This window comes from Mustelus asterias, chromosome 3 (assembly GCF_964213995.1).
Source record: "Mustelus asterias chromosome 3, sMusAst1.hap1.1, whole genome shotgun sequence".
In the NCBI taxonomy this organism is placed as follows: Eukaryota; Metazoa; Chordata; class Chondrichthyes; order Carcharhiniformes; family Triakidae; genus Mustelus; species Mustelus asterias.
Genome location: NC_135803.1, coordinates 97,148,986 through 97,175,518, shown reverse-complemented (window position 1 = coordinate 97,175,518; position 26,533 = coordinate 97,148,986). Strand labels below are relative to the sequence as shown.

The 26,533-nt window shown below is 45.1% G+C and overlaps 1 protein-coding gene across 13 annotated transcripts in view; it reads left to right on the top strand.

Annotated features, from left to right (window-relative positions):
• Positions 1 to 1,411: 1,411 nt before the first annotated feature.
• thumpd3 (THUMP domain containing 3) overlaps positions 1,412 to 26,533 on the top strand; it is a 51,849-nt gene continuing 26,727 nt past the window's right edge. For 4 of the 13 annotated variants that reach the window (XR_013497452.1, XR_013497453.1, XM_078209385.1 and 1 more), the window contains exons 1-4: positions 1,414 to 1,515; positions 2,183 to 2,449; positions 3,163 to 3,240; positions 5,412 to 5,978. Coding sequence is in view for 7 of the 13 variants with exons in the window: in XM_078209385.1 (XP_078065511.1) it covers positions 2,183 to 2,449; positions 3,163 to 3,240; positions 5,412 to 5,978 (912 nt within the window). In the remaining 6 variants the exon portion in view is untranslated. Of the gene's footprint in view, positions 1,712 to 2,179; positions 2,450 to 3,162; positions 3,241 to 5,411; positions 5,979 to 26,533 lie in introns of all 13 variants that reach the window. The other 9 variants (XR_013497454.1, XR_013497456.1, XM_078209386.1 and 6 more) reach the window with 5 other exon arrangements.

Below are 26,533 nucleotides of genomic sequence, written 5' to 3'. Positions count from 1 at the left end.
TGTATCCATTTAGATACTTCACCTTGGATCCCGTGAAATTTAACCTTATGCATCAAGCTACCATGCAGTACCTTGTCAAAGGCCTTGCTAGAGTCCATGTAGACAACATCAACTGCACTGCCCTCATCTACCTTCTTGGTTAGCCCTTCAGAAAACTCAATCAAATTTGTGAGACTTGATTTTCCACTCACAAAGCCATGCTGACTGTCCCTAATCAGTCCTTGCGTCTCTAAATGCCTGTAGATCCTGTCTCTCAAAATACCCCCAATGACTTACCCACCACAGATGTGAGGTTCACTGGCCTGTAGTTCCCAGCCTTTTCCATGCAGCCCTTTTTAAACAAAGGCACAACATTTGCCACCCTCCAATCTTCAAGCACCTCACACGTGACTATCGATGATTCAAATATCTCGGCTAGGGGACCCGCAATTTCCTCCCTAGCCTCCCACAATGTCCTGGGATACACTTCATCAGGTCCCGGGGATTTATCAACCTTGATGTGCTTTAAGACTTCCAGCACCTCTTTCTCTGTAATTTGTACACTCCTCAAGACATCACTATTTATTTCCCCAAGTTCCCTAACATCAATGCTTTTCTCAACAGTACTGATGAGAAATATTCATTTAGGATCTCATCCATCTCTTGTGGATCCGCACATAGATGACCTTGTTGATCCTTAAGAGGCCCTACTCTCTCCCTTGTTACTCTTTTGCCCTTTATGTACTTGTAGAAGCTCTTTGGATTCTCCTTTGCCTTATCTGCCAAAACAATCACGTGTCCCCTTTTTGCCCTCCTGATTTCTTTCTTAGCTCTACTCCTACACCCCCAGTACTCAAGGGATTCACTTGATCCCAGCTGCTTATGCATGTCATATGTCTCTTCCTTCTTCTTGACCAGGGCTTCAATATCCCAAGTATCCATCTGTATCTACCCTGCCTATTCCTATAAGTATTTTGTAAGTTTCAATTAGATCATCTCTATGGCAATAATATTCTGAGGTAAGGAGACTAAAACTGTACCCAGTACTCCAAGTGCGGTCTAACCAAGCTTCCCGCGGTTTGTAGATTACGCTGTGCACAGACTGGCTACTCCTTTTCCTACCTAACAATAATTACACTTGACCAATACTGCACTGTCTTTGAGGTACCTTGGGACACCTTGAGGATCTAATGTACAAGATGCTATGAAAGCCCAGGTACTTTCGTTGCCCATGGTGCAGTACGACTCCATGTAAACACTTTTCACTAAGCAGTAGAGTGTCTACCATTGAACATTAAGTATACCAATTTGTGCAATGTGATAATAGGGTAATCCCCTCCCGGCTCTGACTGTAAACCTCACCCCCACACACAGCAGAGAGGGCGGTTCATTACGCACGCGCAGTCAGTCACTCTGTGCGCATGTGCCGATTGTGGCCATGGGTTTCCGGCCGAAGTGAGCGGCGGCCCTGGCAACCGGAAGAGCGGAGCGGGTGAGGCGGAGGTCAGGGGACAGACAGACAAGAGAGGCTGGAGGGTGAGGATGGGGATCTGATTTATTCCTTACCGCTCTTTGTAATCTTTCCCTTGCTCCCTGATTTGGGTCCGTGTGTGAACAGGCGGAGGAAGCAGAGTCCGGATTGGGAGTGCACGGAGTCAGTCTGACACCATTCTGTCCTTTCCTGCATACAGATCCTTGTGGCTCAGCGTTATTCTGTCTCTTCACAGCCCAGGTATTATCTGTGGCTTTGGGGGGCCGGGGGCCGGGGGCCGGGGGGGGGGGGGGGATCACATCCACTCTGTCAGAAGGTTGCCAATTTGAGCACCACTCCAGAGACTGCAGCACTGGGAATATCAGGCAGATATTCTGGTGCAGTACTGAACGAGTGCCGCAGTGTTGGAGGTGCCTTCTTTCAAGATTAGATATTAAACTGTCTGACCTCTCAGGAGGATGTGAAAGATACTGTGCCACTATTTTGAAGAAGAACTACGATGTTCTCTCAACCAACGACAGTATGGCAGATTATCTGGGCATTATGATTTGTGGGATCTTTGTGTGCAAAATGGCTGCTGTGTTGTCCACATTACAACAGCACACTACATGACCAAAAGTTAATTAACTGGCTGTAAAGCACTTTGGGATGATTTGAGATTGTGAAAACTGCTGAATAAATGAAAGTCCTTGTCTTTTAATTCTTGAGGAGATGTCTGTGCTTAACGGAGATGCAGATGGACCAACTGCAGCATCAATGGTCCCTGAACTGGAAAACGATCCTCTTGAAAATAGGGATGTAGAAACAAAGCAGCCTAATTGCTCACAGGAACGTTGGGTCACCATCGGAGCAACAGTTCCTACTGGCTTCGAGAGCACCGCTGCTGGCGAAGTCCTGGAAAAAATTGGATCTGAGTCCAGGATCAGCAAGAATCGAGGAAAGATCTATTTTGACATTTCAATGGATAATCTTTTACAGGTTGGTTTATATTGTTCTTTGTGTGTTATTTTCTCTTTCCATTTGGGAATCAAATCATGAGCCTTTGTGGTCTGCTCAATTGGGCATACTTTGCCTCCGAGTCAACACCTTGTGGATTGCTCTCAAAAACTTGAATATTTAATCTAGGCTGACCCTTCAGTGCAGTACTGATAGAATGCTGCACTGTTGAAGGTGCCATCTTTTGGATGAGATGTTAAACTGAGGTTCTGTTTGTGCTTTCAGGTGGAGTGAATGCCACTCTGAGTAGGGGAAGGTGGTGAGATCTCTGGTTACAAGGCAATATTTATTCCTTCATCAACGTCTCATTTTTCTTATCACTGTTTGTGGGACTTTGCTGTGCACACACTGCCTGTTGTATTTCCTACATTACAACAGTGATTGCAAAAAGTGCTTTATTCTTCACACAGTAAGAAGTCTAACAACACCAGGTTAAAGTCCAACAGGTTTACCTGAAACCTGTTGGACTTTAACCTGGTGTTGTTAGACTTCTTACTGTGTTTACCCCAGTCCAACGCCGGCATCTCCACATCATTATTCTTCACAGCCAGAGTGGAATCACATCAGGATGTGAAAAGTGCTTATAAATGCAAATCTGTTTGTGAATAAGCCATCAGGGAGGCCACTGAAATTATGTTCACAACTGATAACTGCTCCTTCAATTGCTAATTCATGGAAATTTTTCTCTGTTTCAGATTCATCTTTTGCGATCTGTTGATAATTTATTTGTTGTTATCCAGGAGATTCCTCATTACCAGTTTGGTGAATCCAAGGTAAATGTGTTACCAAAGGAGTAAAGTAATTCAATGTTAACATGGGTAAAATACTTTATAAATAAAAATCTCAAAAGTCAAACATCACTGTATGAACCTGACACTTCATGTGCCTTTTCTGACTAAATTTGTGATGAACCTGGCTGTGTCCTAGCTTTCCTGTCCTGTCTTCACTTCTATGTAAAGCATCTTGGAGACCCTTGCTACTGAGCACCGTTAATGGCAGTGACCTAGGCTAGACTAGGTCAGCAGGTCCCACAACAACAAGCATTCTTGCCTGCCTTGCACAGTGGCTGGGATCCCTGCCTCTAGGTGAAGATTTCACTTTGCCCCATTAGCAGGTAATGAAGTTCCTGCTTTGCCCCATTAGTAGCTGGTGAATCCCCTGCTTTGAAGGAAAAGAAGGGGAGGGGGAGAAATGAAAAGGAGGTTAGAAGGTAGGAATGGTACTTTGAGGTTGTGAAGAAGATTGTTAGTATGAAGTGAAAGGATAGGGGAAAGAATACTGGTGTGTGTGTGTGGTGTGAGCTGTGGAGATTTAAGAGGGAAGAGAAAGCCAGCACCAACTGGCATGAATAGCAGCAACTTAAACAGAGATTGGTTTTGGTGGCCAGTGAGAGCTTGAATGAAACAATGCAGATTTATCAGCTTGATCTAAACTGGAGGAGGAGATGAGTGCAGGGTGAGTGGAGAGGGATGGGGAAAGGCAGAAGAGTTGGATGAAAATCGGTGTCCCCATGAATTAGTTCAGAGATACTTGAGTAACTCCAAAATGAGGCAGGAGCTGATTGGAGGGGAGAGATTTACAGTATGCTTTGGGAAAATGATGGTCTACTAACTGACAAATATAAAGATGTTAAATTTAACCAGGATTAAAAATGTCAAAATTCAAGCTTGCCCTTTGAGGAATGCACCACCGAATTTGTGCCTTCAGCATTTGTGTTTCCTTCTTCCAGCTTTCCTCTGTTCTTTCCTTCAATACGAGTGCTAGTATTTCCAGTATTCTAAATCTTAAGGTACAAAGCTCTTGTAGTTGTTTGTTATCGTCATGTTTAGGATCCAGGCCTTTCTAAGCTGTCAGATTTCTGGGACTGTCACCTTTTTCAAGCGATTGGTCTACTCTGGCTGTCTTCTTTCCTTCCCCATCGCAACTCCTCTCCTGTAGGCCCTGGCTTTTTTTGGCACACTGTTGCCCACAGTACCTCGTCCAAGTTACCATTCTTTGTGTGTACTTAGGGAGGGCATCAGGTTGAGTCCCACCCTGTTCTCTAGAGTCCATCTGTCGTGATCAATGTTAGGAATTTGAATTCATGTTTAACCTAATAGGAGCGACAAAAACTAACTGCTATCATGGCTGAGATCAGCTAGCTCAACTCAGAATAATGAAAAATGTAGGAGTAGAAGTATATTATTCAGATCCTCGAGCCTGTCCCATATTCAGTTAGATGATAGTTGGTATGTACCATAACAGCGATAATTCTTAATAACCACTGTTCAACAAAAAGCTATCAATCTTAGTGTTGAAGAGTTCAAATGACATCTGGATTGGCTTTTTGGTAGCGGTTGGGTGGGCGGTGTTTCCCAGATTTCAACTGCCGTTTCTTTGTTTGATGGAATCCTTTCTGGCATCATCCCTGAACAGCCTGGATCTAATTTTATGGTTATGCCTCCTTAGTCAGGACTTTCCCACTTCATCTGCTCTATCAAAGCCTTTCATCATCTTAAGCACATCAATTAATCACCTTGTGGTCTTGGATTCAAGAAAATATAAATCTAGTCTGTGACCTTTCTTCATTACTTAACACTCCCATCTTATAACATTCTGATGAATCTGTGCTGCATCCACTGCAAGACCAGTTTATTCTTCCTGAGGTCTGGTGCCTAGAACAGAGCTCTATACCCTTTGCCCTTACTCTTCTACCCCCTTTGTATTCCAGCCCTCTTATGATAAAGGGTAACTGCCCATTAGTTTACCTTTACCTTGCAAATCCCTGCTCTTCTGCCAATTAGTGCCTTGAGATTTTGCCTAACTGAGAGGACAGACAGAGCCTTAATTTAAATGTATCATCTGAAAGATGGCACCTCTGACATACAGCACTCTCTCAGTACTGTATGAGTGTCATCCTAGATTTTATTTTCTTTGCTTTTAAGTATGTCATTTTCTTCAACAGGAAAATGTACTAGAGGACCTCAGACAGTTGACTGGCCAGCTTCTGTGGACTTGTCCTCTTACAGTATGGGAATTGAACAACAGCCTGAAGAAGAGAAAAGGCCAGCGCAGGAAAAGCAGCCGAACAGGGAACCCAAGTCTAGAAGTAACACAAGAGATTGACAAAAATAAAAATGGCCAGTTGGAGTCTGTTCCCTCTGACCAAACAACTACCGGAGATCAGCCAACTGCTAGGACAAGATTGCCTCCCTCCAATTCTGAGGCAAGTGGTGATCAGCCCCCTGAAATCAAAGAGCTCACCTCACTAACCAGCGATGCAGTCACCAATCAGATGGAACTAAATGATCTTGCAGAGGTTTCACTTGAGGAGTTTCCATCTGACAAAGACAAAACCAAAACTGTAGATGAGGACGGAGGGAAACCCTGTGGACTACTTCGGTTTCGGGTCACCTGCAACAGAAGTGGGGAAAAGCACAGCTTCACCTCAATGGAGGCAGCCAGAGAATTCGGTGGAGCGGTGCAGGATCTATTCAAGTGGAAGGCTGATATGACCAAATTCGACGTGGAGGTATGCAATTTATTCAATTCCACCCACATTTCTTTCCTGAAGCTGCCAGCTGTTGTGGATTTCCCTCACATCTTGCTAAGGAAACTGTTTTTCATGTGCAGGACTAGGCCACCAGGATCAGAAAGCTAAAAGCAAATTACTGAGATGCTGGAATCTGATCCCAAAAGAGAAAATGCTGGAAAACCTCGGCAGGTCTGGCAGCATCTATAAGGAGAGAAAAGAGCTGAACATTTCACGTCCTGATGACCCTTTGTCAAAGCTGAAAGGCATAGAAAGTGGGAGATATTTATACTGCGGGTGAGGAAATGAAAGATGAGTCATAGCCACAGAAACCAGGGGAAAAGACTGCTAATGGCTGTCCACAGAGAGAATAAAGGTTGTGAATGTCCAAACGGCAGAGAAGCTAAAATGAAGATGTTGGTGGGGGGGAAATGGATGGGACAGAGGTAAGATTTAGAAAAGGAGAAGCAAAGGGAGAGAAAAGGTAGTGAAGGGGGGGGGAGCACATGGAACTTAATAGGATTGAGCGTTATAGGTAAGCCTATATATAAGCCTAGGTAGGTAGGGACATGACCGGCGCAACTTGTGGGCCGAAGGGCCTGTTTGTGCTGTATTTTTTCTATGTTCTATCAGTTAAAATATGCAAGCATGACAATCAGGACTGAACTAAACAAACTGAAATTGCTAAATTGTACACAGTAGCACAGAATTTAGATACATACAAAGCAGACAGTTGTCATCTTCCCTTCACTCCCTCTGTCAGCATTCCGCAGAGACCATTCCCTCCGGGATGACCTAGTCCACTCCTCCACTATACCCAACACCTCTCCTGTCACTCATGGCACCTTCCCATGCAATCGTGGAATGTGTAACACCTGTCTCTTTACCTCGTCCATGTTTACCATCCAAGATCCAAAACATTGATTCCAGGTTAAGCAGTGTTTCACTTGCACCTCTTTCAATTTGGTCAATTGCATTCACTGCTCCCAATGTGGTCTCCTCTATATCGGAAAAACCAAGCGTAGACTGGGTGATCGCTTTGCTAAGCACCTTCGGTCTGTGCGCAATCAGGACCCTGACCTTCCGGTTGCTTGCCATTTTAACACACGATCCTGCTCCCATGCCCACATGTCTGTCCTTGGTTTGCTGCAATGTTCCTGTGAAGTTCAACGCAAACTGGAGGAACAGCATCTCATCTTCCGGCTGGGCACTTTACAGCCTTCCGGTCTCAACATCAAATTCAATAACTTCAGATGATTTGCTCCACCCCACCTTGACCTCTTTGTTTTCATTCTATTTCATTTGATTTTTTACTGTTCTTTACTTTATATTTCTTTATTGTCTTTCTTCATTTTTCTCCCCCGTCCATAATTTTCTCCCCCATGGATAATTGGAACACATTCTGGGGAAGGTGGGACCTGTACAAACAGGACGGGGTGCACCTGAACCAGAGGGGCACCAATATCCTGGGAGGGAAATTTGATACGGCTCTTCAGGGGGGTTTAAACTAATTTGTCAGGGGAGTGGGAAAAGGAGTTGTAGTCCAGAAGTCAGTGTTGAGGGTGGTGAGGTATTGGGGAAGGTATCAGGGTCAAGGGTGGGTACCGGTAGACAGGAAGGTGGGTTGAAGTGTGTCTACTTCAATGCAAGGAGCATCCGGAACAAGGTAGATGAACTTGGGGCGTGGATTGGTACTTGGGACTACGATGTTGTGGCCATTACGGACACGTGGGTAGAACAAGGACAGGAATGGTTGTCGGACGTTCCGGGGTATAGATGTTTCAGTAAGTGTAGGGAAGCTGGTAAAAGAGGTGGAGGAGTAGCATTGTTAATCAAGGATAGTTTAACGGCTGCAGAAAGGCACTTCGAGGGGGATCTGCACACTGAGGTAGTATGGGCTGAAGTTAGAAATAGAAAAGGAGCGGTCACTTTGTTATGAGTTTACTATAGGCCCCCAAATAGTAATGGAGATGTGGAGGAAGAAATTGCTAAGCAGATTATGGATAGGTGTGGGGGTCACAGGGTAGTTGTCATGGGGGACTTTAACTTTCCAAATATTGATTGGAACCTTTGTAGGTCAAATAGTTCGGATGGGGCAGTTTTTGTGCAGTGTGTGCAGGAGGGTTTCCTGACACAATATGTGGATAGGCCGACAAGAGGTGAGGCCACATTGGATTTGGTACTGGGAAATGAACCGGGCCAAGTGTTAAATTTGGTTGTGGGAGAGCACTTTGGAGATAGTGACCACAATTCGGTGTCTTTTGTTATTGCAATGGAGAGGGATAAGGCCGTACGGCAGGGCAAGGTTTACAATTGGGGGAGAGGTAATTATGATGCGATTAGGCAAGAATTAGGGGACATAAGATGGGAACAGAAACTGTCAGGGAAAGGCACTAATGAAAAGTGGAACTTTTTCAAGGAACAAATACTGGGTGTCCTTGATAGGTATGTCCCTGTCAGGCAGGGAGGAAATGGCCGAGTGAGGGAACCATGGTTCACGAAAGAGGTGGAATGTTTTGTGAAAAGGAAGAGGGAAGCTTATGTAGGGATGAGGAAACAAGGTTCAGATGGTTCGATTGAGGGTTACAAGTTAGCAAGGAATGAGCTGAAAAAGGGGCTTAGGAGAGCGAGGAGGGGACATGAGAAGTCCTTGGCGGGTCGGATCAAGGAAAACCCCAAGGCTTTTTACTCTTATGTGAGGAATAAAAGAATGACCAGGGTGAGGTTAGGGCCGGTCAAGGACAGTAGTGGGAACTTGTGTATGGAGTCAGTAGAGATAGGCGAGGTGATGAATGAATACTTTTCTTCAGTGTTCACCAAGAAGAGGAGCCATGTTTTAAGGAAGAGAAGGTGTTACAGGCTAATAGGCTGGAGGAAATAGATGTTCGGAGGGAGGATGTACTGGCAGTTTTGAATAAACTGAAGGTCGATAAGTCCCCTGGGCCTGATGAAATATATCCTAGGATTCTTTGGGAGGCAAGGGATGAGATTGCAGAGCCTTTGGCTTTGATCTTTGGGTCCTCACTGTCCACGGGGATGGTGCCAGAGGACTGGAGAGTGGCGAATGTTGTTCCTCTGTTTAAGAAAGGGAATAGAAATGACCCTGGTAATTATAGACCAGTTAGTCTTACTTCGGTGGTTGGTAAATTGATGGAAAAGGTCCTTAGGGATGGGATTTACGACCATTTAGAAAGATGCGGATTAATCCGGGATAGTCAGCACGGATTCGTGAAGGGCAAGTCATGCCTCACAAATTTGATTGAATTTTTTGAGGAGGTAACTAAGTGTGTTGATGAAGGTAAGGCAGTTGATGTCATATACATGGATTTTAGTAAGGCGTTTGATAAGGTCCCCCATGGTCGGCTTATGATGAAAGTAAGGAGGTGTGGGATAGAGGGAAAGTTGGCCGATTGGATAGGTAACTGGCTATCTGATCGAAGACAGAGGGTGGTGGTGGATGGAAAATTTTCGGACTGGAGGCAGGTTGCTAGCGGAGTGCCGCAGGGATCAGTGCTTGGTCCTCTGCTCTTTGTGATTTTTATTAATGACTTAGAGGAGGGGGCTGAAGGGTGGATCAGTAAATTTGCTGATGACACCAAGATTGGTGGAGTAGTGGATGAGGTGGAGGGCTGTTGTAGGCTGCAAAGAGACATAGATAGGATGCAAAGCTGGGCTGAAAAATGGCAAATGGAGTTTAACCCTGATAAATGTGAGGTGATTCATTTTGGTAGGACTAATTTAAATGTGGATTACAGGGTCAAAGGTCGGGTTCTGAAGACTGTGGAGGAACAGAGAGATCTTGGGGTCCATATCCACAGATCTCTAAAGGTTGCCACTCAAGTGGATAGAGTTGTGAAGAAGGCCTATAGTGTGTTAGCTTTTATTAACAGGGGGTTGGAGTTTAAGAGCCGTGGGGTTATGCTGCAACTGTACAGGACCTTGGTGAGACCACATTTGGAATATTGTGTGCAGTTCTGGTCACCTCACTATAAGAAGGGTGTGGAAGCGCTGGAAAGAGTGCAGAGGAGATTTACCAGGATGCTACCTGATTTGGAGGGTAGGTCTTATGAGGAAAGGTTGAGGGAGCTCGGGCTGTTCTCTCTGGAGCAGAGGAGGCTGAGGGGAGACTTCATAGAGGTTTATAAAATGATGAAGGGGATAAATAGAGTGAACGTTCAAAGACTATTTCCTCGGGTGGATGGAGCTATTACAAGGGGGCACAACTATAGGGTTCATGGTGGGAGATATAGGAAGGATATCAGAGATAGGTTCTTTACGGAGAGAGTGGTTGGGGTGTGGAATGGACTGCCTACAGTGATAGTGGAGTCAGACACTTTAGGAACATTTAAGCGGTTATTGGATAGGCACATGGAGCACACCAGGATGAAAGGGAGTGGGATAGCTTGATCTTGGTTTCAGATAAAGCTCAGCACAACATTGTGGGCCGAAGGGCCTGTTCTGTGCTGTACTGTTCTATGTTCTATGTCCACTCTATCCCCCTCCCTTACCTTTTCTTCCCCCTTTGCTTCTCCTTTTCTAAATCTTACCTCTGTCCCATCCATTTTCCTCCCCCTCCCCCTCCCCCAACATCTTCATTTTAACTTCTCTGCCGTTTGGCCATTCACATCCTTTATTCTCTGGACAGCCATTAGCAGTCTTGTCCCCTGGTTTCTGTGGCCATGACTCATCTTTCATTCCCTCACCCTGCAGTATAAATATCTCCCACTTTCTATGCCTTTTAGCTTTCACAAAGGGTCATCTGGATTCGAAACATCAGCTCTTTTCTCGCCTTACAGATGCTGCCAGACCTGCTGAGATTTTCCAGTGTTTTCTCTTTTGAGATCAGATAGCTGTTTGACCACAGGCAGCCTTAAAGCCAGCCTACCTTTGCATAAGCACACACTGAGTTCCCAATCGTCGTGTTATATTGCCACTGTTTCATGCTCTCACTGCTTTTAGTGAGGTAGGTCACAAAACAAAATGGAGCAAGTAGCAAGGAGATGTCTCAAAAATCCAGATGATTGATTTCAAAGCACCAACTAATTGGGTGCTGAGAAATCGCGAATAGAAGGTCCTGTCTAGACTATGGCTGAGGAATTAGTGAGTGAACTTCAGTTGTTTTTGATACATCTTCACCTGTGTTGCAGTAAAATGTGTATTGGAATCCAACTAAGTCTACTGTCAGTTAAAATATGAAAGTATGACAATCAGGACTAAACTATACAAACTGAAATTGCTACATTATACACAGAAGCACAGAATTAAATGTATACAAAGCAGGTAGTTGTCATACAGCTATGTTACAGCTGGAAAAGAAAGTTTACTTTTGTATACTCTTGAGTTCGGCAAAGATCTTTTTGAAAAATTACCTTTTGACAAAGACATGAAGTCATAGTATGATTTAAATTCTAGACTCCTGAGCAGAATTTTGATGATTACCTGCCACTACCCTTCCTGGCTGCAATCCCAGTTGAGATTTTAAACTGTTGCCCCCCTTGGGTACTGTGTCCCACCTTTCAAATCTGTCATCACCACCTGCCCTCTTCAAAAAAACCCACCTGTCCTTCCAAATCATCCGCCTGGTTATCATCCTTCCTTTCCACTCCAAAGTGCTTGAATGTATTTTTATTTTGTTTCCAATATCTGCATCCATCATTCCTGCAACTTCATCTCTGAATCTCCTCCAATCAAGTTCCACCTCTTCCACAATATTAAAATGTCCCTAAATCTAAATCACAAATAGTATCTTCCATTACCATGGTGCACTATCCACTCAAACTTCCCAATCTCTCTTGCACCAATTGACACAGTTAATTACAACATTGTCCTCCAGAAAAGGACAATCCTAGCTCCGTGCAAATGTTCCCATCTGCTTCCAATCTAGTCATAGATGAGGAAGCTCCCAAACTGTCTTCAAATCTTGCCCCCAAATAACTTCTGGAGTCCCCAAGCATCTGCCCTTGACTCCCTTCTATTTCTCAAACATGCTATCTCTCAGTGACATCTTCCAAAGACATGATATCAGTTTCCACACTTACACAGACATTGACAAACTCTACCTCACTGCCAAATCCTCTTATAGCTCCACTGCCTCTGTTGTCAGGCAGGAGTAAAATTGGATGGGTGGATAACATTGCGATGTGGACTTAGGGAGACTTGAAACAAACTAGAGAAGAAGCAAGATGATGCCTATGGCTCTACTAATGATATGGTGAGAACAAATGAATGAGCTAAAGGGATAATGGATGCAATGGCTTTAATCTTCCAGAGTTCCCGAGATTACAGAACAGTCCCAAGGTTTGGAAGGTAGCTAATGTAACGCCACTATTCAAGAAAGAGGGTAATTCTGCTATTCAAGAAAGGGGGGGAAGAGAGAAAATGGAGAACTATGGGCCAGGTTATGAATTAGGAGCAGGCAGCACGGTAGCACAGTGGTTAGCACTGCTGCTTCACAGATCCAGGGACCTGGGTTTGATTCCCGGCTTGAGTCACTGTCTGTGTGGAGTTTGCACATTCTTCCTGTGTCTGCATTGGTTTCCTCCGGGTGCTCCGGTTTCCTCCCACAGTCCAAAGATGTGCAGGTTAGGTTAATTGGCCATGCTAAATTGCCCCTTAGTGTCCCGGGATGCGTAGATTAGAGGGATTAGCAGGTAATATGTAGGGATATGGGGATAGGGCCTGGGTGGGATTGTGGTTGGTGCAGACTCGATGGGCCGAATGGCCTCTTTCTGCACTGTAGGGTTTCTATGATTCAGGAATAGGCCACTTGGCCCCTCAAGCCAGCTCATGCTGATTTGATTGTAACCACAACCCCACATTCCTGCCTACCCCCAAAAACCTTTCATGCCCTTGTTAATCATGAATCTATCTAGCTCTGCCTTAAAAAAAAACAAATATTCTTGTTTCCACTGCCTTTTGAGGAAGAGAGTTCTAGGGACTCAAGACCCTCAGAGAGGAAAAAAAAATCCTCATCTCCGTCTTGTTATGATTCAGGTTAGAAGCTCCAAAGTACTTTATGGAGACCGCCCAAACCATAAGTTTTGCATCTTGAATTTGGCTAGGATGAGCATGATATGTTTCACTTCAGGTTTGATTCAACAACCCACTAGGGAACTTTTATCAAACAAAGTTGATTTAAGAATATAGTTAACATGTACAGAAAGAAAATTAGCAATACCTTTTATCAATTACAAACAAAAAACAGAAAGAACTCAACTACAATAATGTATTAACCCTTAATTGAATATTACAGCTGTTCCAATAAACCAAAACCGTTCTAGACAAAACTCTTTTCACAGGCTTAAAACAGCATAAATTAAAATCTTACTTGACTTGGAATCGAGTCTTTTTGAAGCCTGCACTTTCCTTCTAGAAGGCAAAACATTGCCTTGAGTTAACCAGCAGAATTTCCAAATAGGACAGAGAGAGAGACTTCAGCTTCTTGCTTGCTTGATGCCCCTGCTAAAACTTAAAAACTAAACTGCAGCCTCAGACTTCTCCAAACTGAAACCTTAAACTCACTGGAATAAAAAATTGTCCAAAAACACATGACCTTTTCTCCTGACAATGCAGGATCCTAAAACTAATCCCAGAGTAAGCACAAACAACCCCATTTAAGTCAATTAAGAAGCAATAAAAGGACAATACCAGTTAAGTCAGCAACAATTATATCACTGAAGCTGTGAGCTAAGAAACCTTTTGAAGCTGTGAGCTGCAGGAATCATGTTTTTCAAAAAATCCTTTCTTAAAGAGGCACTAACATCACAGTCTTAAATAAGTGATCCTTTATTTTTAAACAGTGACCCGTTGTTCTAGATTCCCTGACAAGAGGAAACATCCCCTCCAAGTCCACCCTGTCAATACCCCTCAGCGTCTTAAAAGTTTTGATCAGGTCGTCTCTTTCTCTTCTAAACTCTAGTGGATACAAACCTAACCTCTCCAACCGTTCCTTATCAGACAACCTGCCCATTCCTGGAATTAGTCTCGTAAACCTTCTCTAAACTGTTTCTAACACTTTTACATCTTTCCTTAGATAGGAGACCAATACTGTACACAGTACTCCAGATGAGGTCTCACCAATGCCCTGTACAACTGAAGTATAACCTCCCCACTTTTGTAATGAATTTACCTCACAATAAATGATAACATATTAGCTTTCCTAATTACTTGCTGTACCTAGGTTGGCCCCACTAATGATATGGTGACAACAAATAAACAAGCTAAAGGTTGGCCTGCATCAGTAGAAGGGAAAATGCTGGAATCAATTATTTAGGAATGTGGTAACAGAGCACTTCGAAAATCACAACATGATTAGACAGAGTCAAAATTGAATTATCAAAGGGAAATCATGCTGCATTAATCTGTGAGATTGTAACTAACAAGGTAGACAAGGGGAAACCAATGGATTTACAAAAATCTTCGATAAGGTGCCTTTAATCAGGTGTCACACAAGAACATAGAACATTACAGCGCAATACAGGCCCTTCAGCCCTCGATGTTGCGCTGACCTGTGAAACCAATCTAAAGCCCATCTAACCTACACTATTCCAATATCATCCATATGTTTATCCAATGACCATTTAAATGACCTTAATGTTGGCGAGTCCACTACTGTTGCAGGCAGGGCATTCCACGCTCTCACTACTTTCTGAGTAAAGAACCTACCTCTGACATCTGTCCTATATCTATCACCCCTCAATTTAAAGCTATGTCCCCTTGTGCTAGCCATCACCATCTGAGGAAAAAGGCTCTCACTGTCCACCTATCTAATCCTCTGATCATCTTATGTAAGGGACTGAGGAAAATTTGTGGGGAAGACATTTACCAGTGTTCTTTGTCCCTTGTGGGTTTCAGTGTCCTGTTTGCCGGGCAGGTGCTGTGAACAGGATGCTGTTGGTTGAGTGATGTGGGCTGGGCCAATGGGATTGCTCTGGGGGCGGGAGGAAAAAAAGGCGCCAGGAAGTGAAGCAGCTGCAGAGCTGAAGAGGCAGAGCTGAAGAGGGAGTGTGGAGAGAGAGAGCTTTTTCCAGGCAGTGAGAATTCGGTTTGGAGTGAGAGGCAGCCAGGTGTTCCCCTGCCTGTTCTTTTCATTACTGCCGAGGAGGACAGCCTTCAGCGCACTCGACCTACTTTGCTGCACGGATAGCTCGCGGCACCTCTGCCTCCTGCGGCATCATCTTCCACACGTGTGTCTCTCCTGGACTGTGTGTGGGTGTCGTGAGTAACTGGTGGGGACTATACAGTCCAACTGGAACAGTATCTACAAATGTATTACTGAGGATGAGTTTCCCCATGTGTGCACCAACGGATGGGCCCCAACGGTTATAGATCAGAGCTCACTGTTTTATGTCTGTTAATGATATTTGTTATTAAATTTATTTTTGATATTCCGATTACAGTACTGACATTTATGGGTAAACAGGGAATTAGCCAAATCAACATCAACCGCTAGGAATTCGGGATCCTGTTGATTGAATATTTAAATAGTAGCCCCCATATAGTGGTCAGCAAGGGGTTACATTTTTGGAGGCACCGCTGAGAACATTCCTGTTTACCAGACAGGTCAAATAAATTTTTTTTCCCCCGTCAGTCAATAACAGTTAACCCAGTAATTACAACAGGAAAAGTTTTACAGTGTTAGTAGCTCACTTAAGACAATGGATTTTTCTCAGGCTGCTGACTGGAGCCGCCAAAAGAATATCAGTCTTTCTTGTGGCATATTACTGAGCAATGTGCCAATAGATACCAGTGAGGAGACCATTGCTAGGGTCTTAAACACAGTGAAAGTCTTTGGTCGCACCAAGATTTGTGGTCGCCGTGGGGATTCTACTGGCACACAGTTGTTCATACTAGTGGAGACTAGCATTGATTTAACCCCTGACACTGTACCTCCAGATGTAGGTATTGAAGGAGAAGCTGGGCCATGGGCTGTGCATACGCTAGAAAGCTTGGACACACAGGATGCTGTTCCTGAAGAGGATGCTTTCCATCCAAAGCTGTTGTTACTACTACAACAGGAAGGCAAGTCAATGGAGGATTTTCAGGCCATAGTATCAGAAAATCAAGCTCCCAAAGTGGATGTGAACATGGATTTAGTGACTGCTATTGGCAAACTGGTGGACAAGTGTCTACCGATGGGCCTAGCTACAGAAAGCTGAGACTGTTTTCAGGACTGAAACCTGTACCCCCAGGTGAGGAAGAATACGATGCCTGGATGGAGCAGGCTACCCAGATGATCAATGAGTGGCAATGCACTGACGCCGCCAAGAGACAGCGTATAGTGGAGAGTTTAAAAGGGCCTGCTGCTGACATCATTCGATTTTTGAAAGTTAGCACTCCCACTGCTACGGCCACCAATTATTTATCTGCTCTGGACGCAGCTTATGGCACCACAGAGAGTGGAGCCAACATCTTGGCCAAGTTCAGACACACACACCAGGATGAAGGAGAAAAACTCTCTGCTTTTCTATATTGCCTTGACAAACTTCTCCATCGTGCTCTTCTTAAGGGAGGAATTACGGCTGCAGACATGAATCGAGCTCGGATGGAACAGCTAGTCAAGGGTGCACCCACTCGAGACATGGTTGCTCTGCGTGTAAGGATGAGCCACACCCTGGACAAACCCCCTTCCTCCTTCCAGCTGATACGGGAGGTAAGAGAGGAAGAAAATTGGATTAGCGCCAGAGAAGGGGTGAAAGCTACTGCCACCGCAGCCACCGCCAGTGTACCGCAGTCCTCAGTTACGTCTGAGTTGAACAGCCTACGAAATGAGGTAAGGGAACTGACTTCTCAGGTGGCCAGACTGTTGAGCGCCGTTCCAGTTACCCCTACATCTGAAAGTACGACAGCAAGGACTGGGTCCGTACAGCAAGCGCCAGAAGCTGCTGTTCGGGACGCGTCGCCCCGAGTGAAAATGTCCAAACCACTGCCAGCAGGAATCTTTTGCTACAGGTGTGGGCAAGATGGGCATACAAGGAGACAGTGCAAAGAACTCGAGGATCTGAGGAAAGTGAATCAGAAGCTGATCAAAGCAAGCAGACAGCAGGGAAACTTCTCAGGAGCCATGTGAAGGAACGGTGCTTGGTTCCGTGTGAAATACGTTCCACCCACTGGCCACCCCCAGCGAAGCAAGGCTCAAAACAGTTACCTGCAGGATTAGTGGGGCCCATCTCTGGTGTACCTGTGCAAATAGGAGGAGTTTATGCAAGAGCTTTGCTTGACAGTGGCTCCCAAGTAACCATTTTGTATTGCAACTTCTACGACACCTACCTGAAACACTTGCCTCTCCAGCCACTTGAAGACCTGGAAATATGGGGTTTAAGCTCTCACCAATACCCATATGATGGCTACCTGTCCATACAACTCGAGTTCACTGCGCTGTAACCGGAGTGCCGCAGACAGTTGACACTTTGGCCTTAGTATGTCCTGACCCTGTGAAAGATGACAACATTGCCGTGCTGGTGGGGACAAATACCCGGCTGGTGAGAGAGTTGGTTGAGTCCTATAAAGAACAGGCGGGAGAACGCTTCTTGGGTACTTTGACCATACACCCCGTCCTCCGAGAAGCTTATGAGACACTCACCCAGTCTGAAACAACAGAAGGGGTAGACAAGCATGGTACTGTGTGGTTTACCCAGCACAAGCCAATCACCTTGCAACCAGGACAAGTGTTTAAAGTCACTGGCCTCCCAAAGTTTCCTGGTGATTTCACAGACCAGCTAGCACTGGTAGATCAGCCTATTGACACTTTTTCCCCTGAAGAGTTGTGGGTGAGGCCTGAGGTTCATCTTGCATCAGTTGTTTCCAGCAGACGCATTACTGTGACTGTGAAGAACCTGTCATCCAGAGAAATCTCCTTGAAACGTGGGACTCCAGTAACCCCTGTTCCTCTGCCGAGGGCCCAGTGTGCGGATAAAGCTGCAATCGAACTGACCCCTTCCTCTTTTGATTTTGGAGCCTCTCCTATGCCAGAGGAGGCAAGGAGGCGTCTCTGTGAGAGAATGATGGAGAGGAAAGAGGTTTTCTCTCAGCACAAGTGGGATGTAGGTTGTTCTAAAAGCACCAGACATGAAATAAGACTGAAGGATGCAAGGCCCTTCCGAGAGAGGTCACGTCGCTTGTCGCCTGCTGACTTTGAGGATGTGCGCCAGCACCTACAGGAACTACAAAGCCATGGCATCATCTCTGAATCGCGTAGTCCCTACGCATCGCCAATAGTAGTCGTACGCAAGAAGTCAGGGAAGGTACGAATGTGCGTGGACTACCGAACCCTTAATCTTCGAACAATACCGGACCAGTACACTGTCCCAAGGATAGAAGACGCTCTTCACTGCTTGTCTGGGAGTAAATGGTTCACAATCCTTGACCTGAGGAGCGGGTACTATCAAATACCCATGAGTGAGGCTGACAAGGAGAAGACCGCTTTTATCTGCCCGTTGGGTTTTTATCAGTTCGAACGCATGCCTCAGGGAATTTCAGGAGCACCGGCCACTTTTCAGAGAGTCATGGAACGTACTGTCGGCGACATGAACTCTCTGGAGGTGTTGGTGTACCTGGATGATCTCATTGTGTTTGGACGAACTCTCGAAGAACACGAGGAGCGGTTGCTCAAAGTGCTTGACCGGCTCCAAGAAGAAGGTCTGAAGCTGTCGCTTGACAAGTGCCAGTTTGGCAGGACTTCTGTCACCTACGTTGGACATGTAGTGTCGCAGGACGGAATAGCGACAGACCCATCCAAGGTAGAGGCTGTTGTCTCCTGGCCAAGACCCCAAACGGTGACAGAGCTCAGATCCTTCCTTGGATTTTGTGGCTACTATCGCCGCTTTGTCAAGGACTTCTCCAAACTCTGCCGTCCCCTCAACGGACTCCTTCAAGGATATCCTCCCCGTCCCCACTCCAAGGGGAGTCAGACTGCAAACTCACCTGACAAGACTTACTTCAAGCCTTCTGAACCCTTTGGCTCTCGGTGGAGTGAGCAATGCGAACATGCTTTCCAAGGACTCAAGACTCGGCTCACCAAAGCCCCTGTATTGGCGTTCGCAGATCCACAGAAGCCTTACATTCTGCACGTGGATGCTAGCCTGGACGGACTAGGTGGTGTCTTATACCAAGAGCATGATGATGGTCTACGCCCAGTTGCATTCATCAGCAGAAGTCTCTCGCCATCTGAGAAAAACTATCCAGCACACAAACTGGAGTTTTTAGCTCTCAAGTGAGCTATTGTGGATAAGCTACATGACTATCTTTACGGAGCTACTGTACAAGTCAGAACGGACAACAATCCCCTGACATACGTCACAACGTCAGCTAAACTGGATGCCACTGGTCATCGCTGGCTCTCAGCACTGTCCACCTACAACTTTAGCCTTAAGTATAGACCAGGCCGGCATAACCTTGACGCAGACTCGTTGTCTCGACGCCCACATGACAGCATGACACCAGATGATGAATGGCAAGAAATCCCAGTTCCAGGAGTGCGGGCTCTCTGTCAGACTGTGTCGAGTAGCACACGAGCAGGACACTCCTATCCATGTGTGATCGAACAAATAGGGGCGCATGTCTGCAGTTCCGAAGGCTTTCTGTCATACCGTTGCAGTAGTAGCTGATCAGCTGCCCACTTTCAGTCCAGCAGAGCTTCAAGCTGCTCAGAAAAGCGACCCGTGTATAGGAGAAATATGGCTAGCTGTCAATCGGAAGGCACCGGCAAGTCAAATACAGACAAACCATCCTGATCTTACACTTCTGAAACGAGAGTGGGGGAAGTGGTCAATCGAGCAGGGTCTGCTTTACAGGACAGTCAAACAGTCTGACCTAACTTACGGCGACAGCTTGTGCTCCCCAAGCAGTTCCACCGTATGATTCTGAAGTCACTGCATGACAACAATGGACATCTGGGATTTGACAAGACCTATGCACTCGTCTGTGACAGATTCTTCTGGCCCCACATGAAGCTAGACGTAGAGACATACTGTAAGACATGTGAACGCTGCATTAAGAGAAAGACTCTGCCACAGAGAGCAGCACCACTTTCCCACATCCAAAGTTCAGGCCCTATGGATCTTGTATGCATTGACTTTCTCTCCATAGAACCTGATTCCCGCAATGTGTGCAATGTGTTGGTAGTCACTGACCACTTCACTCGGTATGCACAAGCATTCCTAACCAAGGATCAGAGAGCCATAACGGTTGCCAGAACTCTATGGGAGAAATACTTCATTCACTACGGCCTACCAACTCGCATACATTCAGACCAAGGTCGGGATTTTGAAAGCCAGTTGGTGAGAGAGATGTTGACCATGTTGGGTGTGAGGAAATCAAGAACTTCACCATACCACCCACAAGGTGACCCTCAACCAGAGAGGTTCAATAGAACCCTGTTGAACATGTTAGGAACTCTTGAGCCCAGTCAAAAGTCCAAATGGAGTCAGCACATTGCACATCTGGTCCACACGTACAACTGTACCCCAAATGAAGCTACCGGGTATTCACCCTACTTTTTAATGTTCGGGAAGGAAGCCAGACTTCCTGTGGACGTTTGCTTTGGCGTGTCAGCGGATGGGACCTCAACAACTTCCCACTTGCAGTATGTGTCTAAGATGAAGAAAGAGCTGCAAGCAGCCTATCAGTTGGCCCAAGCCACTTCCGCTAAAATGAACCAAAGTAACAAGGAAAGGTATGACCAGAGAGTGCGCTACCATTGCTTGAAGCCTGGGGATAAAGTCCTCATTCAAAACCTTGGCCTGAAAGGGAAACAGAAGCTTGCTGATCAGTGGAGTGCAAATCCTTATGTGGTTGAGAGTCAAATGTCTGATCTTCCTGTTTATCGTCTAAAGCCTGCAGATGGTTCGGGACCCATTAAGGTCATGCACCGAAATCATACTTTGCCCCTGGGACAAGAGGTCCAATTGAGCACTGAGGTTGACTCAAAGCCTACTCCCTCTCCAAGAGCCCTCAGGCGCAGAAAAGCAAAAGAAAGGAATCAAACTCCTGAGGTTCACAAAGATGACTCCGCAGCTGATGTGCCCCTGGGAGATCAAAACTCTTCAGACTCGGAGTCAGAGTATGGACATTACCCAGAGGACTTGATCATTGACAATCCGGAGGGAATTTGTGAACAACCAGAACAGGATGTCATGCCTACAGAGTCCAATCCCCCCACAAATGCTACAGAAGTGACAGAAGTCGCAGCGAGCTCAGAATCTTCAGAAGGGCTACCTGTTGTGATAGAAGAGGTAGTAACTGAGCAAAGGGAAGTAGAATCAGACAGTTCTGTTGAGGGCACTTACACTACAGACACATGTAACATAACCAATCCAGAACCAGAGATAAGGAGATCACAGAGAGAGAGAAAGCCAGCAGACCGTTTCCATTATACAAAGCTGGGAGAGCCGTGTGCAAAGTCTGTAGTAGTAGGACATACAAGTGTTCACTCAGCTACGCCACCCACTATGCATTTTCCTGAACACTGCAATAGTTATCATACATGGTGGTGTAACTCCTTTGCTCAGTGCTCGTCATGTATAAATAAGGTACCACTCTTTTCACCCACTATTATACCAGTCATCACACTATAAGGTACATGGTGTAATTGGTTAACTGGGTCCTATGTCATGTACTTCAGCAGGGGGGCATGCTGTATTTTTGGTGGGGGGAGAATGTAAGGGACTGAGGAAAATTTGTGGGGAAGACATTTACCAGTGTTCTTTGTCCCTTGTGGGTTTCAGTGTCCTGTTTGCCAGGCGGGTGCTGTGAACAGGATGCTGTTGGTTGAGTGATGTGGGCTGGGCCAATGGGATTGCTCTGGGGGCGGGAGGAAAAAAAGGCGCCAGGAAGTGAAGCAGCTGCAGAGCTGAAGAGGCAGAGCTGAAGAGGGAGTGTGGAGAGAGAGAGCTTTTTCCAGGCAGTGAGAATTCGGTTTGGAGTGAAAGGCAGCCAGGCGTTCCCATGCCTGTTCTTTTCATTACTGCCGAGGAGGACAGCCTTCAGCGCACTCGACCTACTTTGCTGCACGGATAGCTCGCGGCATCTCTGCTTCCTGCGGCATCATCTTCCACACGTGTGTCTCTCCTGGACTGTGTGTGGGTGTCGTGAGTAACTGGTGGGGACTATACAGTCCAACTGGAACAGTATCTACAAATGTGTTACTGAGGATGAGTTTCCCCATGTGTGCACCAATGGATGGGCCCAACGGTTATAGATCAGAGCTCACTGTTTTATGTCTGTTAATGATATTTGTTATTAAATTTATTTTTGATATTCCGATTACAGTACTGACATTTATGGGTAAACAGGGAATTAGCCAAATCAACATCAACCGCTAGGAATTCGGGATCCTGTTGATTGAATATTTAAATAGTCGCCCCATATAGTGGTCAGCAGGGGGTTACATTATATGCCTCTTTTAAGTCACCTCTTAACCTTCTCTCTAATGAAAACAGCCTCAAGTCCCTCAGCCTTTCCTCATAAGATCTTCCCACCATACCAGGCAACATCCTGGTAAATCTCCTCTGCACCCTTTCCAATGCTTCCACATCATTCCTATAATGCGGCGACCAGAACTGTACGCAATATTCCAAGTGCGGCCGCACCAGAGTTTTGTACAGCTGCAACATGACATCATGGCTCCGAAACTCAATCCTTCTACCAATAAAAGCTAGCACACCGTACGCCTTCTTAACAACCCTATCAACCTGGGTGCCAACTTTCAGGGATCTATGCACATGGACACCTAGATCTCTCTGCTCATCCACACTACCAAGAATCTTAGCATTAGCCCAGTACTCTGTATTTCTGTTACTCCTTCCAAAGTGAATCACCTCACTCTTTTTCACATTGAACTCCATTTGCCACCTCTCAGCCCAGCTCTGCAGCTTATCTATGTCCCTCTGTAACCTGCAACATCCTTCCGCACTGTCCACAACTCCACCGACTTTAGTGTCATCCGCAAATTTACTAACCCATCCTTATTCACCCTCTTCCAGGTCATTTATAAAAATGACAAACAGCAGTGGCCCCAAAATAGATCCTTGCGGTACACCACTAGTAACTGAACTCCAGGATGAACATTTCCCATCAACCACCACCCTCTGTCTTCTTACAGCTAGCCAATTTCTGATCCAAACCGCTAAATCACCCTCAATCCCATGCCTCCGTATCTTCTGCAATAGCTTACCGTGGAGAACCTTATCAAACGCTTTACTGAAATCCATATATACCACGCCAACTGCTTTACCCATATCCACCTCTTTGGTCACCTTCTCAAAGAACGCAATAAGATTTGTGAGGCACGACCTACCCTTTACAAAACCGTGCTGACTATCCCTAATCAAATTATTCCTTTCTAGATGATTATAAATCCTATCTCTTATAATCCTTTCCAAAACTTTGCCCACAACAGAAGTAAGGCTCACTGGTCTATAATTACCAGGGTTGTCTCTACTCCCCTTCTTGAACATGGGGACAACATTTGCTATCCTCCAGTCTTCTGGCACTATTCCTGTAAGACAATGACGACATAAAGATCAAAGCCAAAGGCTCTGCAATCTCCTCCCTAGCTTCCCAGAGAATCCTGGGATAAATCCCATCCGGCCCAGGGAACTTATCTATTTTCACACTTTCCAGAATTGCTAACACTTCCTTATTAACCTCAATCCTGTCTAGTCCAATAGCCTGTATCTCAGTATTCTCCTCGACAACATTGTCTTTTTCCTGAGTGAATACTGACGAAAAATATTCATTTAGCGCCTCTCCTATCTCTTCGGACTCCACGCACAACTTCCCACTACTGTCCTTGACTGGCCCTAATCTTACCCTAGTCATTCTTTTATTCCTGACATACCTGTAGAAAGCTTTAGGTTTTTCCTTTTCCTACCTACCAAAGACTTCTCATGTCCCCTCCTGGCTCTTCTTAGCTCTCTCTTTAGGTCCTTCCTGGCTAACTTGTAACTCTCAAGCGCCCTAACTGAGCCTTCACGTCTCATCTTTACATAAGTCTCCTTCCTTTTCACAAGAGATTCAACTTCTTTAGTAAACCACAGTTCCTCCCTGCCTGACAGGTACATACTTATCAAGGACATGCAGTAGCTATTCCTTGAACAAGCTCCACATTTCAATTGTGCCCATCCCCTGCAGTTTCCTTCCACATCCTATGCGTCCTAAATCACGCCTAATCGCATCATAATTTCCTTTCCCCCAGCTATATCTCTTGCCCTGCGGTATATACCTATCCCTTTCCATCGTTAAAGTAAATGTAACCGAATTGTGGTCTCTACCACCAAAGTGTTCACCTACCTCCAAATCTAACACCTGGCCTGGTTCATTACCCAGTACCAAATCCAATGTGGCCTCGCCTCTTGTTGGCCTATCTACGTACTGTGTCAGGAAACCCTCCTGCGCACATTGGACAAAAACTGACCCATCTAAAGTACTCGAACTATAGCTTTTCCTGTCAATATTTGTAAAGTTAAGAGATTTAAGAGATTATTACACAAAATTAAGGCTCATGGGATTGGAGGAAATATATTAACATGGATTAATGAGGATCAGTTAATGGACAGAAAACAAAGTGGGAATAAATGGGATAATTTCAGGTTGGCAAGAAGTAACTAGCTCAATACACAAGGATCAGTGCTTTGGTAACCACTTTGGTAGGGAAGTGAGCAGCGTGGTGGTACAGTGGTTAGCATTGCTGCATCACAGCGCCAGGGACCCGGGTTCGATTCCCAGCTTAGATCACTCTGTGTGGAGTTTGCACGTTCTCCCCATGTCTGCATGGGTTTCCTCCTGGTGCTCCGGTTCCTCCCACAATCCGAAAAATGTGCTGGTTAGGTGGATTGGCCATGCTAAATTCTCTCCCTCAGTGTATCCGAACAGGCACCGGAGTGTGGTGATATGGGGATTTTCACAGTAACGTCATTGCAGTATTAATGTAAGCCTATTTGTGACTAATAAAACTTTAACTTTAAATTAGAAAAGTGGACTATCTTTTAAATGGTGGGACATATTGGTATTCAGATGAACTTGGATGTCCTTGTACACAGACCAGAGAAAGTTAACATGCAGGCACAACAAACTATTAGGAAAGCAAATGGTAGGTTAGATTTTATTGCATTACGAAGAGATCAAAGTATAATAAAGAAGTCTTACTGAAATTGCATAGGCCCATGGTGAGACTACACTTGGAGCATTATGTATAGTTTTGGTCTTACCTAAGGAAGGATATGCTCGCCTTAGAGTGCAAATCTTCACTAGGCTGATTCTGGGATGAGAGGTTTGTCTTATGTAAATTCATTGAATTGAAACATAAAATTCTTAAGGGCTTGACAAGGCAGATACTGGGAGGATGTTTCCTCTGGCTAGGGAGTCTAGAATTTTGGACCATAGTCTCAAGATAATGGTTGGGTATTTAGGAAAGATTTTGACACTCAAAGTATTGTGAATCTTTGTAATTTTATACCCAAGAGAGCGGTAGATGCTTAATCATTGAGTATATTCAAGATTCAGATTGTTAGGGTTTTGGTTACTAAGTCAACTGAATAATAAAGGATAATGCGAGTAGATGAAGCTGAGGTAAAAGATCAGCCCTGATCGTACTGAATGGTGAATTATTTTTGAAGGGACAAATGGTCTGCTCCTCCTATTTCTTATCTTCACATAAGCAGCAATTTCCTTCTATTAAAAAAAAACCAAGGCTGTTGTCGAGGCCCTCAACCCAAACTTCGTCACCAAATCCATTGTCCTTTCTGGCCACTATCACAGAGTGAACCAAATTATTTGCATCCTTGGCATTCCATCTGATGCAGCTGAGCTTCCATCTGCATAACTTCTCCTATCGTTCAGACCACCAACTTCCACCTCTGGAATATCATTCATCTCTGACCTAAGTTCAGGTCAATATTGCTGAAATCCTCATCATGCCTTTCTTACATTTAGACTAGACTATTCCAATGCGCTCCCATCTTGTGCCCTGTCAAAATTTGGACTCATCCAAAACTCTGTTGCCTGCAGTCAAACTCACTCAAGTCCCATTTATCCATCATCCCTGTGCCTGCTCATCTACACCAGCCACCAATATCACCATTTTCAGATTCTTATCCGCATCTTCAAAGCCCTCCATGACCTTCTGTAACATTTTTCAGCTCTACTCTAGTCTAAGATCTCTGCATTCCCCAACTCGGCACTTGTGCATTCCCACTCTGCCTCATCATTGATATCTTCAGCTGCCAAAGTCCTGTGGTTTGGAATTCTATCCCTAATCCTCTCCACATCTTTCTCCTCTTAAGACACATTTTAAAACTTACCAATTTGATCAAGCTTTTAGTCATCCCTCCTAATACCTCCTCCTTAACAATTTGCTCAGTAACAATTTGCACTCTTGGTGATGTGCCTTGGGCTATGTTAGAGATATTGTATAAATGTAAGTTATTGTTGAAGAATTGTCAACTGAGGTTCTGGTAATCGCACTCTGGTTTCCAATCTTATACTTTAAATAATGTATTTTCCCTTGACAGTCTTTGAAGTATTATTTTTGCAGCTGACCTTGATGAGAATACACAATT